Source organism: Microtus pennsylvanicus, chromosome 21, assembly GCF_037038515.1.
Source record: "Microtus pennsylvanicus isolate mMicPen1 chromosome 21, mMicPen1.hap1, whole genome shotgun sequence".
NCBI lineage: Eukaryota > Metazoa > Chordata > Mammalia > Rodentia > Cricetidae > Microtus > Microtus pennsylvanicus.
In genome coordinates, this window is record NC_134599.1 from 31,166,734 (window position 1) to 31,185,504 (window position 18,771).

The 18,771-nt window shown below is 47.6% G+C and overlaps 1 protein-coding gene across 1 annotated transcript; it reads right to left on the minus strand.

The window, feature by feature from the left end:
• Positions 1-7,618: 7,618 nt before the first annotated feature.
• Positions 7,619-18,189, minus strand: Cox7a2l (cytochrome c oxidase subunit 7A2 like). Its single transcript, XM_075955386.1, has 3 exons — positions 18,040-18,189; positions 9,649-9,780; positions 7,619-8,415 (listed from the first exon to the last, which is right to left on the minus strand). Exons 1-3 carry the CDS (start codon positions 18,109-18,111, stop codon positions 8,275-8,277), a joined length of 345 nt encoding a protein of 114 aa, XP_075811501.1. The 5' UTR covers positions 18,112-18,189; the 3' UTR covers positions 7,619-8,274.
• Positions 18,190-18,771: the final 582 nt, after the last annotated feature.

Genomic DNA, 18,771 nt, shown 5'->3' on the forward strand with positions numbered 1-18,771 from the left:
GGGAAGAACACTGCTTACTGGTTTGCTCCTTCTGGCTAGCTCAGGCTGCTCATCAACAACCTGGACCACCTGCCAAGGGATGGTACCACCCACAGGGGGCTGGACCCTCCCACATTAATTATTAATAAAAAAAAGTCCCACAGTTTGCCTACAAGCCACTCTCATGAAAATATTTCTTTTTCAGCTGATGACTTCAGCTTCTTCCCAGATGACTCTAGTTTTTATTACATTGACAAAAACACTAACCAGTAAGTACACCGTGAGGAGACTAGTTAAAGAAAAATAACCAGTGTACACCATGAGGAGACTAGTTAGAGAAAACTGTGATGAATTATAAAATGGGTGCAGTCGAGAACACTCTTTAGGCACAAGGTGAGAAGCGGGAGGAACAGCAGCACTTAGGGAAAAACTAAACAGACAAAGCAAGTCTACCCACACATATGCACAGAAGATACCGAATGGCAAATCAAGGATATACTGGGGAAAATAGAGGGTCAGCATGGAGATCCATTCTCGGCTGGCAGGCAGAGAAATGCTCACAGACCGACGGGCATGGTGAGACAACTCAGCTACCAAACACTGAGCATCAGAGGACCAGCGACACAGATGGCTGTTAGATAATGAAAAGGAAACCACTGAAACCCTTACAGCTCACTGTCACGGAGGTTGTAGGCCGTCAACAAATGCAGCAGGAGTGACAGCCTGGAAGATCACTTTAACTCAGGTGGTTGACACATGTAGTGAGCCGGACAGGATCGCCATTACAAGATGTCGCCGACATCCTGTCTTGTTGGAAATAAACAATTCCATATTTGGCTAAGCTTTTGAGAGCTGCGTGTCCCCCGCTTCCCGCATGCGCGGTGGTTAAGAGTCCTTGGGCCTATCCTGATGCAGTCTGGTGTCAGCTGTTGGTGGCAGCCAATCACAGGGCGACCCGTGTGCCAATTTCCATATATAAGCAGCTGCCTTAGTGCGCTCGGGCCCCCTTCGCTTCTCTCTCTCTCTCTCTCTCTCTCTCTCTCTCTCTCTCTCTCTCTCTCTCTCTCTCTCTCTCTCTCTCTCTCTCTCGTTTCCTGCCCCTCACTCCCTGCCCTTCCCTCCCTGCCCCTTCGCTTCATGCTCTCTCTCAACCAAGGGCACTCCAGTAAAGCGTGATCTGAGAAGAATCCTCGTGTGGTGGTTGTTCTTTCTCGCTGGTCGAGAAGTCCGCCGCAGACACATGCCTTCAATCTCAGCACTTGGGAGGCAGAAGCAGGTGGATCTCTGTGAGCTCAAGGCCAGCCTGGTCTACAGGGTGAGTTCCAGGACAATTGTGGATACACGGAAAAACCCTCTCAAAAAACAAAGAAAAAGGAGGAGAAGGAGAAAGAAGAAGAAGAAGAAGAAGAAGAAGAAGAAGAAGAAGAAGAAGAAGAAGAAGAAGAAGAAGAAGAAGAAGAAGAAGAAGAAGAAGAAGAAGAATCACTTTAATTTTTAAAAATTCTCCTATGTGGGTTTGTGCACATGAGCACAGTGCCTTAAGAGGCCAGAAAAGGGAATCTGACCACCTGGTACTAGAGTAACAGGTGCTTGTGAGCCACCTGCAGTGGGTGCTGGGATCAACTTGGGTCCTCTACATGAGCAATAAACACTCTTAACTACTGAGCTCTCTCTCCAGTCCCAGAGGGGGAAAACACACTTTTAAAAACGATTTATGAATATAAGCTGGGCGTTGGTGGCTCACGCCTTTAATCCCAGCACTCGGGAGGCAGAGGCAGGTGGATCTCTGTGAGTTTGAGGCCAGCCTGGTCTACAAGAGCTAGTTCCAGGATAGGTACCATAAACTACAGAGAAACCCTGTCTCGGAAAAAAAATTTATGAATATGTATGAACGTTTTGCCTGAGTGTCACATGTGTGTGTCCACATGCATGCTTGATGTCTGTGGAGGCCAGAAGAGGGCATCAGATCCCCTGGAACTGGAATCACAGATAACTGTGAGCCGCCACAAGGGGCTTGGGAAGTAAACCTAGGTCCTCTGGAAGAGCAGTGGACATTTCTAACACTGAGCCATCTTTCCAGTCCCAGAAAAGAAAAAAGAAAAAGTCACTTTTTACAATTACCTTAATTAACAAACAATTCAGTCAAAATTCACCAGGTAATACTACCACCAGAGTGCAGGAGCAGCTAAGCACAGGACTGTACCCTCTCAAACACCCCGCAGACAACTTCAGATCACCAGGGGAAAAGATGTCTTCTTGGGGGAGAAATCCGTCCAATCGCTTTGACAGGAATGTGAGCTCTGAATCACCAAAAATAGAACAAGTGTTGCCTAACAAACAGGCCACCGCATCATCCGAGGGGAGACCATGTCCCCACAAGACAACTTCCTGGGACTCCTCAATAACTCAGTGTCGGGACGGACACCAGGAGCTGTTGTGGACTAAAGGTGATATTTCATTTGGAAATTTCGTGTTATTATACTCTTTAACTGGATCCTGGATGTAAAACAAAAATCCTCACTAACCAGAAGCTCAGGTGTTGTGTAATGCTGGTGTGGCTGTGGCTCAGCTGCTAAAACTGCTTCCCAGAGGGCAATATAAACAGTTTCCACTCCTCCTCCCAAGGATGCAGACGTCCACTCTGGGGGACAAGGAGTGTGTAGGTGACGGGCTCTGTACATGGTTTGAGTGTTTCTTTCCAACAACGCTGCATCGGGAAAACCTTGACCTAGCAGGGATGCGCGCTTTCCCATACCTACACAGATGGAACTTCTCCCCAGTCCTCCAGAGCCTAAATGCTCTAGCCCCTCCCCTTGGCCATGTGGGATTAAGGCCGATTTGCCTCCACCAGGTGAAGGGAGAGGCTGGGTACTTAGGTCATAGTCTTGTAACCCTCCCCACCCTTCCAGGAAGGGAGGTGAACAGTCCACAAGCCCAGCAGGAATAATCCTTTTGTTAGTGGGAGCAGCTGAATACCCCAAGATGGTGGTTGTTTGGCTCAGAGGGTAGTCAAGAACAACACGCCCTCTTGGACTCCTAAGAGTCCCATCACGCAGGGACAGGGTGCTCATGAGACTCTGCCCCTTCCTTGTGATTTCTAGGCAGCCAACAGTTGCCAGAAGGGGACTCGTGAGTCCCCTCCCTGGGGATAAATTGGCAGTTAATGTAAGGAAATCTGAGGGAACTCGGTCCCTAATGGATTGATTCCTGCAGGCCATTAGGGACAGTTGGTTAGCTCTGGCCGAGAGCCCCGTTAATTTCATGCCCTGGAAGGCAGAAAAGGACTAGAATTACTGGGAACGAGGCATCAAAGAGGCAGTTTTGGTGCCCAGATCCTCGGGCCAAATAGCACTGTGTTCACAGGACTTAAGAAAAAATCGAGTTTGGGACTGCAGACGTAGCTCAATCAGTGAACAGCCTGCTTTGCAAGCACAAAGACCACAGTTTGAAGTTCAGAAAGCCAGGCACGGTGGCATGTGAGAAGGTGGAGAAAGGTGGGTTTCTGTGGCTTTCTGCCCGGCTAGCCTATTCTACTCAGCAGGCTCTGAGGCTGTCCTCTGGCCTCCATAGGTACCCACACAAATGCACGTTCACACACAAACACGTACACACAAGTATATATAGCTCCCGCCCTGCCCCCACATCTGAAAAAAGTTGATGCAGCAGGGATATGGGCATTGGTAGAAGACTTCGGCAGCTTTTGCTAAGCCCCGTGGCAGGACACGGGCCATTCCAAGGTGTAATTGACTCTGGAAATTTGGCTGGTTTAAACTGGCCTGTAGATCAGGCCCGTGAAGTGCAGAAATGATCAAGAGGGTGTGAGAAATGAAAAAAAGGCAAAGGGGGGCTTGTCAGAGGCACATGAAAGTGATGTGGTAATATCTATCAGAGTAGGGTGTGGGTCTCAGAGGAGGAAAACTAGTGGAAGCCGAATTTGGTGTCTTTGCGCCCCGGAAGGCTGGGCAAAGGGTTAAGAAGTAGATACGACACAGCGGTGCAGAGAAAACAAACTAAATTTGCGCCCACACCTGCTGAATCACCGCCCAGCTACTTCTGTTGTTTACGCAGGCACAGTCTGATACTTTCTGGGGACCACACACCCAAATAGCACCAAATGGTCTTTGGGTAGTGTCTGAACAACTGATTGGGGTGCTTTTGACTGGACCCAGTCCTTTGAAGCTGGTTCCATCTGCTATGTGACCATCTCTCCCCTGGAAGGGTTGATTTGTGTTTATTTCAGTTGACAAGATTTGAGGTCACCAGGCCAAAGGCTTTTTTGTCTCGAGGTATCTTTAACCTCCATTCAAATTTTCCTGCACAGCTCCCCAGATTTTTTTGTTCTACTGTTGGGTTGCCCTTCCGAAGTTCCATCTTTTCTGAGATGGAAGTGGCCAACTGGGGCCTGCACTTGCTGTTTTTTTCCATAGCAATACTGGACTGGATGGGCCTGATAGCAAGCACCTCCATTCCGCAGTGGCAGATGATTGACATCACAGGCCAGGCCATGGACAAGGAGCTGTGCAGAGTGATCCAAAACCTGGGACTCTGTGGCTGCACAGCCCACTTGTCTTAGTTAGTGTTCTATTGCTGTGAAGAGACACCGTGTCTACGGCGATGCCCCCACCCTGCCCAGAAAGGGTTTCTCTGTAACAGCTCTGGCTGTCCTTGAACTCACTTTGTAGACCAGGCTGGTCTCAAACTCACAGAGATCCTGCCTCTGCCTCCCCAGTGCTGGGATTAAAGGCGTGCGCCACCACTGCCCGGTGAGTATAAAGGGAAACATTTAACTAGGGCTGGCTTACAGTTAAGAGGTTTAGTCCAGAATCATTATGGCAGGACACTGTGCTGTGCAGGCAGACATAGTGCTGGAGAAGGAGCTGAGTGTTCTACATCTTGATTCACAGGCAGCAGAAGGAAGATTGTGCACAGGGTGTGGCTTGAACATGAGACTTCAAAGCCTACCCCTGCAGTGACACACTTCTCCAAGGCCACACCCTTAACATTGCCACTCCTTATGGGTCAAGCATGCAAACACATAAGTCTTATGGGGGCCATACCTATTCAAACCACCACACCCTGGCCCCCAGAAATGTTAAATACAGTTTAGTCCTGCCATATTTACTGGTTAGACAATATCTGCTTTGGTCCCTCAGGAGAGGAATGTGTTGATGGATTTTTCTTTGGGTCACCAGCTCACAAAAAAACAACAGAGACTTAAATTATAAAAGCTCAATGTGTAGCTTAGGCTTGTTCCACTAGCTCTTAGAACTTAAATTAATCTGTGCTTTGCCTTGTGGCTTTTTACCTCTCATTTTGCACTTCCTGTTTCCTCTGTGTCCCCTGGCATCTAGATTCACCTCCCCTTCCTCACTCTGCCTGGACCCACCTAGTCTCTCCTGCCTAGCTATTGGCCATTTGGCTCTTTATTAAGTCAATCAGAAGGAACCTTGGCAGAGACACATCTTCACAGTGTATAAAAAGATTATTCCATGTGAGTTCAAGGTGAGCCTGGTCTACAAGAGCTAGTTCCAGGACGGCCAGGGTTGTTACACAGAAAACCCTGTCTGGAAAAACCTAAACAAACAAATAATAAATAAATAAATAATAAATTCCACAACAGGAATGTACTCTTGCTCCTGCCTGGCAGTGGAATCAAAGCTGCTCCTACCTCAAGTCCAAGTCTGCCAATGAATGTGTGAGCTGGGGCTCAGCCTGGGGGTAAAGAGAGCTAAGGGCCTCCTGGTCACTCCATCCCTGAACACTGTGTACAGTTCTCTGAGAGGGTAGGGGAGACTGGGTAAAGAAGACAAAAAGTAGGGAGGGTGTGCTGTTTGTATAGAAATAAAAATTAAGTTTTCAAAAATAGAAAAAAAGTTAAGCTTGTCACAAGAGTGGGCAGTTATGGCTGGAGAGTAAGCTGTGCACTAATTACACTGGAAATTGTTCATCCACCCCAGTGCCCTTAAGAAAGGCAGCTGTGGCCAGTGGAGAGGTAGCAGGTTGCCACGTTCGGGCCCAGAGATGGTCAGGTCCCAGAAGCTCGACTCCAATCAGGTACAGCACTTGAGAGCACAGCTATGCACCCTGGTGACCTAGGTAAGTCAGAGCAACAGGAGTCAAGCCCAGGAGGAGACAGCAGGACTTCTGAAGAATAGCTGGGCTGCAGAGGCCTGGCGCAGCGCCTCCCACCCATGCTACACTCAGCCCCGATCCTTTTGAGAAAACGATAGGACCTTGTAAACAACTTTCTTTACGAGTCCCTTAGCTGATCCCTGAGAGCCATCTGTACTTGAAATGGCGGGTGGGGAGTGGCCCTTCAGTGGGCCTGCCCACCCTTTGCAAAAGGCTTCATTTGGTTGATAGGATGCTAAGCTCTCCATGTTTGCAGACTTAGAAGAGCATTTGAGAGCCATAGAAGCATAGCCAAAGGCCTGAGCATGGGCCATCAGTTTACACTCGATGCAAAGACCAGGCACAGCTGTGAAACTCTTGGGAACTTCATTATTGGTAAGGCACAGATGACACACAAAGTTGATGAGAGGAAAAACTCCTCCAACATCCCGTGACTGTCCATGTTAAATCAAGAGTTTGAACGAAGGTACCCTGTGTGGGTAGCAAACAATGCTCTTAGAAGTCATAGATTATTGAGTGGAAATCCTAGTGTCGGGGACAGGTTACCTCCCAATGAGCTGTTAGTCAATGAGGCCTCCAAAACATTATTGCTATTGTTGTTTATGCCCAGTAGGACTGGATGGTAAGATCCTGTTGGTGAGGATAATAACCCTTTGTTTGCAGGATCTGGCAAAAGCAAGTTGTGACTGAGCTAGAAGCTTCCACTCCACTGGCAAGCTTTAGAGGACACTAAGCAGGCTGCTGGAGGAGAATCAACAGCAAGTCCTTCCCCCACCTGACTGGGGAAGTGGGCCCTGAGTGCTATCTACCAATCTGTCAGGCAAGATGTGCCTACTGGTGCAATAGTGGCCTGACTCCCATAGGAGTAACCAACTGCTTTCCAATTGGAATTGAGGGCTGCTCTACAAGAAATTCACCTGTCACTCTAAATTCAATCAAAAGCCCATCGCTGGGGAGATCACTGACACTAATGAGGAAGCTCCTGTGGTTTGTTTTGGTAAGTGGGCATGTTTATGAAATGCCTTATAAATATGTTAATGCCCCAGACTGGTGCTCTGTCAGCTTTGGTCAGTGGGTGGTGTTTACATCTATAACAAACCCTCAAAATCCAAGAGTGTGTAGAAAAAAAACATGAGATCAGAGGAGGGCGTCTGAGAGTGCTGTCTCTGGTGCTGTCCTCTTGAACTCATAGCAAGTGAGACGCCCCCTGTCCCCGTGGGAACACAAGATTGGGTACACTGGGTTTTCATCAAGGAAGTGAGGAGGGGCTTGTGAGGTGCTGCATCCCACCACCCCCACGCCCCATCCCCTCAAAAATTTATAAGCACTTAAGGTTGTTGAGGGAGAGGTGTTTAGTTTTTATTTCATTTCTCTTTCTTAAACAGGATCTTACCTCAAGCTGGCACACCCCTTTAATCCCAGCACTAGGGAGGCAAAGTGAATTTGAGGCCAGCCTGGTCTACACAGTGCGTTCCAGGTCAGCCAATGAAACAGAGTGAGACACAAATTATTATTCATGTATTTATTCCACAGTCAAATAAATCATGACTTAAAGCTATAGCATTATTGAAGAATTTCTGGTCCAGCCATCTAAAGCGACACTGACAAGTGTTCTCTTTTCCATGATGGAGAAATAACATTTCATTAAGGGGCTGGGTGCAGCAATAACCCTTGGAAACAAACTGCCAACAACAGGCAGACTACAAATATTTCTACTAACATCTCACAACAAGGTGGAAAAAGTCCCCAGAAGACTAACTTGAAGCCCTCATTTCATATGCCGGACCTCTCCAGCTGCTGTCTTCCTCCCTCAGTCACACCTAACCCAGAAAGGCTTCTGGAGTTCCTGGAGTCCCAGACGCCCTGAGCACAGGCTCTCTGCCATTAATGAGGCAGTGAGCTACTTCCATCCAGAGCCTCCAGGGAAATCAGGAGCACAAATATGGCTCAGTGTCATTCCCTCAAACGACAGTCTTAACTGTCCAATGAGTCTGACATCCAAGAGGCCATCTGCATTTCATAAATAACCGAAACGCTTGTGCTCTTATCTTTTCCTTTGTTTGCAAAAATGTTAGTAGACCATCCAAGTGGGAAAAAAAAAATCAGAAAACTGAAAATTCAAAGGGTTTATGCCACAAAGCAAACCAGTCCCCACAGGCTAATTCATTTGTTTTTGGGCTGTGAAGCCATGTAGAGGGCGATCAGGCAGTAGATGGTCCCTCCGATAGTCAGCGCCATGGTGGTCCGGTAAAGCATTTGGTCGGGAAGGCCTCGTTTCAGGTGGATGGGCACACCGTCAGCCTTCTGGAGAGCAAGGATTAACAATGAGCTGGCCGATCAGACAAGATTTTACAACAGATTGAACAGAAACTACTCCCTAAAGGCGACACAGTGGGACACTGTGATACACCAGAGTGTGGCGAGACACCGGTCACTGCCTTCCTTTAAAATGGGGCTCAAGACTTTAGTATGAAGCCATTCTCTACAGTGGAGTCTGAGGCAACAATATACAGCAAAGTCCATGCTTCTATGGCCTTTATATTACTCTACAAAGCTTTTAAAAAGCAAGACAACCAGCAGCTGAACCAGCACAGGTACAAGGAATGTTCTGATCATGGGGCACACAGTCAGAATATGGTCAGTTAGTGACGCTCCAGTCCATCTCGAACCAGCAGGCCTTCCTTCCATCAATGGGCTAAAACTTGCTTATAATCCAATCCTGTAGGATATTCAATCCATGTTTTGTACAGACTCCAAGAGCCTCTTAGATGTTACTCATCAGATTTAAGACTTACACTGAGCAACATGAAAATGCTCTATGGCCAGGTGGGCTGAACCTGAACATACTTTTGTGGGGGTGGCAACCCTGTGGGATAGCTGTAGTGGGCTCTGCACTCCCCAGTACTCGGGTCACTAGGTGCTTGGTTATCTCTCAGTAGATTGATCATACTGAAGTGTCAATTCTGGCTTCTCTGTGTTGATGAGTTACCTAAGAGGGCTCCCAACTTCTACCTACAACACAGTGAGCTCTAGTACCAAACAAGCCAAACACAGAAGAAAATTGGCTACCAAAAGTTGCTGCGTGGAGCTGGCAAGTTGGCTCAGCAGTCAGGAGCCCTTGCTGCTCTCAGGTCAGTTCCCACACCACCTGTAACTGCAGCTCCTGGGGATTCAACAGGCTCTTCTGTCCTCTGCACACACGTGAGACGCAGACACACACACACCTGTGTCTGACACATAAGTAGGCACTGGCTGACTCAGTGTCATTACATGCACTCCCATGTTCTCTCACAGTGATTATGAGGAGCCATTCTACATGAGTGATCTGAAAATCTGTGCATGTTACACGGCCATGAGGTCATTAACCATCCTCCCTCCATTACTGGCATCTACCTGAAAACAGGTTCTAGGAGTTAATGGATCAAACTAAAAGCAAGAGTTCTATTTGAGGAAAAAGGAGGCTGGCAGTTCACTAATATGAACTCGGGCTTCAGAAGCTCCCCCCATGCACACATCCATGCCCTTCAGTTCGCTCACCTGGAAGAACTTCTGCAGTTCTGGAACTTTGTTCTTCCCTGCATAGTCATAGGCCGTCACAGTGGAGGTCAGCTTAGTCGGTGTGGCGAATATGATAGGTGGTGCTTCTGTGGAAACCACTGGCTTTAACCCCTGCAGAAAAGCAGAGGACAACAGCAAGCCTTGAGTATGTCTCGGCAGCTGAGCTATTTCCGAAGGCAGGCTGTCTGGGAGAGCAGACACAGCACTAACTATATAAGGGAAGGAAGAGGGTCTCTATCGCTTGCATTACAAGGCCTTTGGGCAGTTCTCAACCCTCTGACAAAACACCCTTATCTGCTTTCCCACAGCAAACTGTCAAGAACTCTACCAGGAAGGACAAGCAAGGCCCAAGGTGAGCTTCAAGAAGCACTGTGTCCATAAAGCGCTTGTTCTTGTATGAAGGGCTGAGCTCAAGCCCCAGCGCTGTGTATAAGGTGGGGTGTGCTCCTGAGAACTAGTCTGACCTTGGCTTCACACACACACACACACACACACACACACACACACAATTCTGGTGCAAAAGGCTACACCTCATATGATTTCATTAACAGCAGTGCAGAACAGAACTCTAGCAATAGTTACTGGCTGCTTACAGCAGCGTGAGAGGGTGCTAGCTGAGGAGGACAGCTCTCTTTTAAAGTTATACAATTCCTCTAAAATTAACTACAGGGGCTGGAAAGAAGGCTCAGCCATTAAAAGCATGTGCTGCTCTTGCAGAGGACACGAGTTCAGTTCCTAGCACCCAATGCAGGGTGGCTCACAACCACGAGGGCACCTGACTTCTCTCGATTCTACAGGCACCCAAACACAGGTGCATATACCCACACAGAGACATGCACAGCTAAAATCAATACCAAAAACAAGATCTCTCTTTTTCTTTTCTTTTTCTAGACAGAGTGGTCTGGAATCTGCTGTATCTGGAATCAAGCTGACCTCAAACTTAGAGATTCACCTGCCTCTTCCACCCAAGAGGTGGGACAAAGGCACCCACGCCACCATTCCTAAGTGCTAGGATAAAAGGCTGCCTTGTTGGTTTGGTTTTTCACAGAGTTTTCTCTTTGTAGTCTTGGCTGTCCTGGAACTCTCCATAAAAGACCAGGCTGGCCCCTGCCTCCCTGGGATTAAAGGCGTGTGCCAGCACCTCTAAGAGAAAGCACCTGCTTAACGCGTGCAGCCCCAGCACCCCAAACCCAGGGAACGCTGTGATGTTTATCTGAAGGTACAATTCTGCAAAGCAACCCACACAGACGGTTCTCCAAACAATATGGATACTAAGGTTTAAGATTAAGAATTACAAGCCAGTAAAATCATCCCCTTAAATTCTACCTAGGAAAAATAGAATTCTATGTTTGGAAGAAGTTTCAAGTCTGACCTTTGCAGTCATTGGAGTTCTTACTTCTCAGAGAAATTTATCTGTAACTGACAAGATCTAAAGATCAGATATCTAAAATCAATACGGAGGGAGAAGATAAGAATGAATTATGAAAATATATTTAATGAAACATTAACATTGCCCCCCCCAACCAGGCATTAATTCTAAACCTAAACCTACCAAACAAAGGCACTGAAGAGCAGCTGCTCTGTTGCAGGAACGGCCTGTCTAGGGCAGCGCATTCACTCACTCAACAGGCATGAATGACCCTCACTCGCTCTACACCAGACACAAGAATATCAGTCACCGCGACAGTTCTAAGCGATTTCATATATTCACTGTAAAAATTCAGAGCACAGGCTGTTAAGGTTACTATCAATTCTTACGAGCTGTGCATTCTCCCCAATGGAGCTCAACTGTTTTTACCACACTGTCCATTGCTGATGCAGTTTGTTGGCCCTCTGGTAAACAGAATGGATATGATGGTGCCTCATCTTGCTGTTATCACGATAAATCACCAAGTAGTGTTAAAGCAACCAACAGCCCGTGTTTCCAGACAGACAGTTAAGCAGCACTGGGCTTCCGGAAAGCCGGCCAGACCAGGAAGTGGCTTACGTGCATGTATGCCTGTAGTGCGCCTATGCCTGTAGTGCAAGTATGCCTGTGCACCACACGACTGCCACCAGAAAGGGGCAAGGAACCCCCTGAAGGACAGCCAGTGCTCTCAGCTGCTCCAGATCTTGGAAGTATTGTCTTTTAGTCACTCCGGAGACTCAAGCTCCCCCAGAACCAAACCCCAAGCTCTAAAAGCTTTAGGGTTCTGCACGGCGCACCCTTCTCTTCAGTCCCCTATTTCAGTCCCTTCCTGCTCCCTAAGCCCACCCAATCCCCACGCCCTATAAGCCTCTCGGACTCTAACATATTTCTTTGCCTGGAATGGTTTTCAGATTTCTACATGGCTTGGCTTGTACTTTCCTCACCCCTGGGAAACTTTTCCAAAACACTTTTTTGTCTGTTTAAGCCAGGTTTATGTATCATGAGCTGGCCCTTAACTCACCTGTAGCCCAGGCTAGCCTTAACTCTTGATTCTACCACCTCTGCCTCCCAAGTGATAGGATTATAGCACCACACCGGGCTCTAACGGGTACCCCTCCCAACCCTGCAAACAAGCTAGCCCACTAGCCTCATTCATGCCTCGTCCTCCACAGCACTTTGCCACCCAACACGCTCCATCCCTCTCTATTTGCTGACTTCCCCCTTGTGCAACAGAAGTCCCACAAGAGGATTCTAGCATGTTTCGGTCACTGATCACATTCCCAAGACTAACAGACAGCATCTCCCATACACATTTGCTAACTGCACTAACCAGGGCTAGTTTCAACAAAAGGTAGACTCCTAACTGAAGCCTACGAACCGGCAATCGATGGCAGAGCCTCCACTCCTGCAGCAAGGGGGAAACACCTGGAAGATTCTCTCACCTAAGCAAAACCAGGCTTTACTGTTTAATGCTACTGTACATAACCCTACCTCTAAACAGTTTACACATTTAAATTCTTCCTGTTTTAATTGCTAAAATCCAAGGAAGGAACGTGTCCTGGAGACTGAAGACAGGGCCACAGAATGCTAAACAAGGGCTTGATCTTGCCTCCTCCAGCCTCTAACTGTTCCAAACTGTGTTTTGTTTAACATAGGGTCTCGTGAAGCTCAAGCTGGCCTAGAACCTACTCCGTAGCTAGGATGAGCTCGAACTCCTGCCCCTCGCTTCCACCTCCCCTGCTGGGATTACTCCACTGTGCCAGGTCACAGGGTTCAATTTTTCAAGAAAGGAAACAGGTTTATTAAGCACAGTAGCAGGTTTGGCAGTACTGCTGTACAGCCTGTCTAGCTCACATTTAAAAAAAAAAAGGATTTATTTTTAAATTACGCATATTGTATGTGTGAATGGAGGCAGAGGTGGCACATCAGTGTACGTGCGAATGCAGGTGAGAAGACCAGAAGGCAGCATCACATCCCTTGAAGCTGGAGTCTCAGGGAGTAAGCCAATGGACTCGGGTACTGACAGCCACACTTAGGTCCCGTCAAAGAGTGGTGTGCTACCTAATGGATTAGTCACCTCCCCAGTCTCCGGCTGAAAGATTTAAAGGCAAAGTAAACCTGATTTTCCTCCTGAAGCTGATAGGTTCAGCATTTTCTTTTACTTTTTAGGACTGAGGCAGGTGGAGACAGAAAATTATCTCCTTTTTTTTTTTTTAAAAAAAAATGTATTTATTGGGGAGCTCAAGAGAAGGCTCAGTTGTTAAGGGAACTTGTTCTGGCTGAGGACCAGTATGGTGGCTCACAACCATCCTTAACTCCAGTTCCAGGGGAACCAGGGCCATCTTCTGACTTCTGTGGGCACTAGACATGTGATATACATACATCCACATAGGCAAAACACTCATAATACACATAAAATAAATTTTAAAAACCCAGTTTTAAATGTTAGAAACCTATCAATCTGTTCACCTCTGATTTATGAATTCTTCAGTGACTCAAATCCTTTCTAACTGAAGCTGGACATCCTCACCATGCCCCTTTGCCACCTCACACTCCAAATGCCTCAAAATCACTACCAACCCACTCGGGAGCTCCCGGTCTCCAGGGAAAGCGCGCCCATTCGCATGTCGCCTCAAATATGCCTTCCTCATCCCCAGGATGCCACTCATCAGTAAGAGGACATATCTGCCCCAACTTTCTGCATCCCATCTCTAACTAGTTCCTTATAAAATGTAGTTATTTTATCATAGGCCTTCATGATTCACCTCCACAGCCGAACTTACTCACTCAATAGTCCCCGTCTGCCCCTCTTTCCCCCCCCTGGTCCCCCCCAGCTCCTTTCCCTACACCTAGACTATATCATTCTAATCATTCTTGCCTCTTAACTACCATTGCTGGGTCATATAGTAAAATCCTATTTTGCCCCTTTAGGAAACTACCTATGCTAGCTAATCTTACATCAACTGCACACAAGCTGGAGTCATCAGGGAAGTGGGACTCTCGAGAAAATGCCGCCAACATTGGCCTGTGGTGGTGCCACTCCTGGGGTGGTAGTCCTTGGTGCTTTAAAAAAGCAGACTGAACAAACCATGAGGTAGGAATAAGCTAGAAAGCAGTGTTCCTCTGTGGCAGCGGTTCTCAACCTCTTTGGAGGGCAAACGTCCCTTTCACAGGGGTCGCCAAAGGCCATCTGAAAACACAAATATTTACATATGATTCCTAACAGTAGCAAAATTACAGTTAAAGTAGCAATGCAATAATTCTGTGGTGAGGAACCGTATTAAAGGGGGGCAGCGTCAGGAAGGCTGAGAAGCACCGCTCCAGGGCTCTGCTTCAGCCCTGCTCTGACTTCACTCAGTGGCGGAGTGTGACTGGAGAGTGAAGACAAAAGCAAACCTTTCCTCCCCAGCAACCAACACCCTAACTAAGACACCACCAAACTGCATTCCAAAGTGGCTGCACCATTTTAAATTCTCTCCAGCAAAGCAGTAGGCTTCTGGTTTCCCTGTGTTCACTTCTACAAGCTGTTGTCTGTCCTTGACTACAGGCATTCCGGCAGACATGAAGTAGCACCTCGCTGCAGTCCTGATTTGCTTTTCCTTAATGACTAGTAATGTCAAGTACCTTTTCACATGCCTCAACTTATTTGTGGCACACATCACAAAAACGAAAGATGAATGCTTTTTTATCAGCCACTATAAAATACGCCCCCAACAATTAGTTGCCATCAAGCTGACTTACAAATCTCTGTGCTATTGTTACACAAGCAGCATTTCCATGTTTGGTCATTTAATGCACGCTACTTATTCACTTTATGTAACACTGAATGGTACAAACATTTCATCTTACAGTGCACTGTGTACACAAAAGGAAGATAAAATGCTACTAATTATCAGAATCAGAGCGCCATGTTGGGGGCGGGAGCTTGTTGGGGGTTCCTGCAAATGCTACAGCAGGCAGAGGAACTATGGGGCGAGGCAAGAAGGAAATCCGGTTCAACACCACTTAGCTGGTGTTGAGTCTGACCCAAGCAGTTTATTTTTGACATATTTAAGCACAGAACAACTTTGGAAAAAAGTTTCCACATGACTATTATCACAACAAAGCTTAAGGTATGACTGCATGTCTTTTGCAAAGTACCTAAGACCTCTTCCATAAGAATGGGTTCCACTGACTGAGAAATAAGCCCACAACTCTGGGATAAGCCTAATAGTCTTGGGGGATTCAGGTGAAGCCTGGCCCTGCAGATAACAAAGGATCGCCAGGTTATTAACTACATCCATTCCCAGCTTTCTGGGCAGAAACAGGTGTAAACCTTTTACTGAAGAGAAACGCCTGCCAGTTTTACACTCCTGGTTTCCCTAGTGCTATCTGTGGTCGTGTGCCCACATCACTCTGAATCTACAATTCATATACTGCTTACCCAAAACTGCCTCTTTCAACGTGGCCTAAGAAAACTTTAAATGAGCTGGAGATGTAGCTCAGTGGCAAAGCACTTGTCTGGCCTTGGGTTCAATACCCAGAACTATAAAAATAAAAGCTCTAAGTAACTTAGAAATTCTAATACTAGAGTGAAATCTAATTCAAGGGATACCAAAAACTCTGAAAGCCCTGTCTATATCAAGAACACCTTTAGGTAATCCCTGCTCTGAGTGTCAATTTATTTCAATGCCACTTAGAGGAATTTTTACTCTCTCCTTTGAAGCAATAGGGTATACGCTACAGCTAGCTCCATTAACGGCATATGTACAGGGCTAGAGAGATGGCGCAGCAGTAAAGAGCACTGCCGCTCTTGGAGCGGACCCAGGTTCAATTCCCAGCACCCACATAGAGGTTCATAATTGTGTCTAAGTCTGGTTCCAGGGGATTTGGTTTCTGCAGGCCCAGGCAATCACAAGAAACACAAACTTACATGTAGACAAAAACACCCTTACATATAAAAAATAAAATACTTTAACAAGCATATCTACAACCACTACAAGAGAGTGACATATCTAAAAGATGAAACACTCATATATGTAGCGTGAGGTTTAACAGTTTAGCATCAGTGCGAAGACAACTTTGGCAGGTTGGAGTCAAAGGGCACCACAAGGTCACAGAGCTCCCGTGGGAGGTCAGAAGGAAAGAGAGTGGGGCGAGAAGGGCTCGCCTTTTGTAGGGGATGCAGTGTGTGCACAGAGAGAGCACTCCACTAGTGGTTCCATCAGCCACGGTGCTGCTGCTGCTGGGTCCTACTAAGACCTGAGAGCAGACCAGTGTAAATGCCTGAATGCTAACAGAAGGAACCTCAAAAGTACACTTAAAATCAGCCTTACACAGGAGGGTACATGTTGTGGGGTTTACAAAGGGTTCAAAACTATTTATAGCGAGAAACGCCAAAATGGGAAGGCAGACAGGGATTTTTAATAGGGAGAGAATATGTGAAACCTTCCTAAGGGCGATATGATTAATAATCTGCACACTAATAAAGGAGTGGATTACATGACATACACAAGCCAAAGCCTCCCTAAGCATAATACATGATCTGTGCTCTGAAAACAGCACTTCGCTACATCTTTTGTACAAGAAATCAATCAGCACACTGGCAACTCTTCCCTTACAACTCATCACACTGGGTTTCAGTGACACCACACTAGCTCCCCCTCTGACCCTGGCTGGAATGTTCCTCATTTCTGTCACTTTTCATAATGGAAAGACAGTCTCTTTCTTCCTTATGTACTTCCTGAATGATCTCTCCTTCAGCAAAGAGCCCACCAACCAAGGGCTGAAACAGACATAGTCATAAACTCAGCACCAAACATGACGTAGCATCAGAAGCTGAAGCTCTTCTTCCTCGTCCTCCCCTAAAAGCAAATTCTGCCCTTCTTGGCCTCTTTTATCCTGAAAGTTCATCTAATCTTGTATTGAAGCCATGCTCTAACTCTCTCCCCCAACCAATGCAGTGTGCCCCACAGGGCAATAATAATCTAACCAATGCAGTGTGCTCCACAGGGCAATAATAACCTAACCAATGCAGTGTGCTCCACAGGGCAATAATAACCTAACCAATGCAGTGTGCTCCACAGGGCAATAATAACCTAACCAATGCAGTGTGCTCCACAGGGCAATAATAACCGAGTATTTTTTTTTTTACAGCCTAGACGGGTCACTTACTATTCTAATCAAGGTTTTCCAGCTTCGTGTTCCACCAAGCTTTTCTCGCGCTACTCTGAGCAATGATTCAGCGTGAGCTTCTGGAGAATATATAGCATGTATCCAGCACCATCTGCCAAAAAAGCTGCTCTCTTGACACATACCGCATTTAACCCAAATCACTGCTGCCTGGAATCAAAAAGGGCTCACCACAAAAAGTTACCTTACAAGTCACAAAACTAAGGCTGCTAAATTCAGTACTAACCCAAAGTGAATGGAGCTCCAAAATACCACATTTTCACAACACCGAGGCTGGAGACGGAAACACCATTGGTAGGCTCTAAGCAGGACCTGGATGTCAGTTCGCCCAATGGTCAAAGTCTGTTACTTTGTAATTAATGAAAGTGTAAGCCTCCTTGCGTGTCACTTCCCACGCTTTCCCTTGTGCTGAAGAAATCCGCCTTATAAGCAAGAGTCTCAATCCCGCCCTTCCATTCGGTAACAAGGGAGAGCTGAAGCACGAATTCAAGTCACATTCTGTGCACCACAGACTTCCATGGAAAATCCACCTTAAACAGGCAGCCACCCCAGGGGTCACCTTGACTCCCTCAGGGTATCAGACCGAACTTCTGTGCCGTGCAAACCTTGACTAGATATGCCTTAGAGACAACACAGATATGCCTTAGAGACAAGGCAGTGTGGCTAAGTACCAGGAGACACCAGCAGACCGAACCGATCTGCCGGCAGAAGCCTCTTCCGGCTCGGATTCCGCGACTACCTGCCTCGGGGCCGCCGTTCTCCCGCCAGAGGCGGCGCGGCACAACTCGTACCTGCGGACTATAGGCTTCCGAAGCCCAAGCTCCAGCCAACTTCTGCGTGAAACCGCTAAACTTGTAGTACATATTGCCTGAGCCCGGCTTCACACAACCGCTGCCTGTGCGACCGCCCTAGAGAAGGACCCCGCTTCCCTTTTGGCCCGCCCAAAGCTCGGCGCAGGGACCCTGAGCCAGGATGCGGACTGTCCAGAGAGCGCCTGACTGAAAACATGTTCTCTTAAACCATGTCAAGGAAGCAAACTACGTTCTCAAGACAGTGAAACAAAAACGACCTCTAAAAGAACACGGAAAGAGGCCGTGTTGAGGCTTTCCGAAAACTCAGGCGTCTCTTTTTGCTAATTTAAAGAAGGGTAGTTCCAAGACGCCTTGATAAACGCGCAAGCGTCCTGTGGACCAAGCCGGCAGCGGAACGCACCACAGTAAGACAGGGCGGGTTCTAGGCGGGGCCTGGAACTGGGGCGGGGTCTGCTCTGGGGAGGGGCCTGGCACTGGGAAGGGGCTTGACACTGGGACGGGGCGTGGCACTGGGGCGGGGTCTGCGCTGGGGCGGGGCCTGGCACTGGGGCGGGGTCTGAACTTGGGTGGAGCTTGACACTGGGACGGGGCCTGGCACTGGGGCGTGGTCTGCGCTGGGGAGGGACCCGGCACTGGGGCGGGGTCTGCGCTGGGGAGGGACCCGGCACTGGGGCGTGGTCTGCGCTGGGGAGGGACCTGGAACTGGGGCGG

What these genes read in the sequence shown, in the direction of transcription:
- Cox7a2l (XM_075955386.1), bottom strand. Translation starts at nt 18,111, where the DNA reads ATGTACTACAAGTTTAGCGGTTTCACGCAGAAGTTGGCTGGAGCTTGG. An exon ending in CGGAAGCCTATAGTCCGCAG is followed by an intron (nt 9,781 to 18,039) that starts GTACGAGTTGTG and finishes GCTTTTCTGCAG; the next exon opens with GGGTTAAAGCCAGTGGTTTC. An exon ending in AACTGCAGAAGTTCTTCCAG is followed by an intron (nt 8,416 to 9,648) that starts GTGAGCGAACTG and finishes CTTGCTCTCCAG; the next exon opens with AAGGCTGACGGTGTGCCCAT.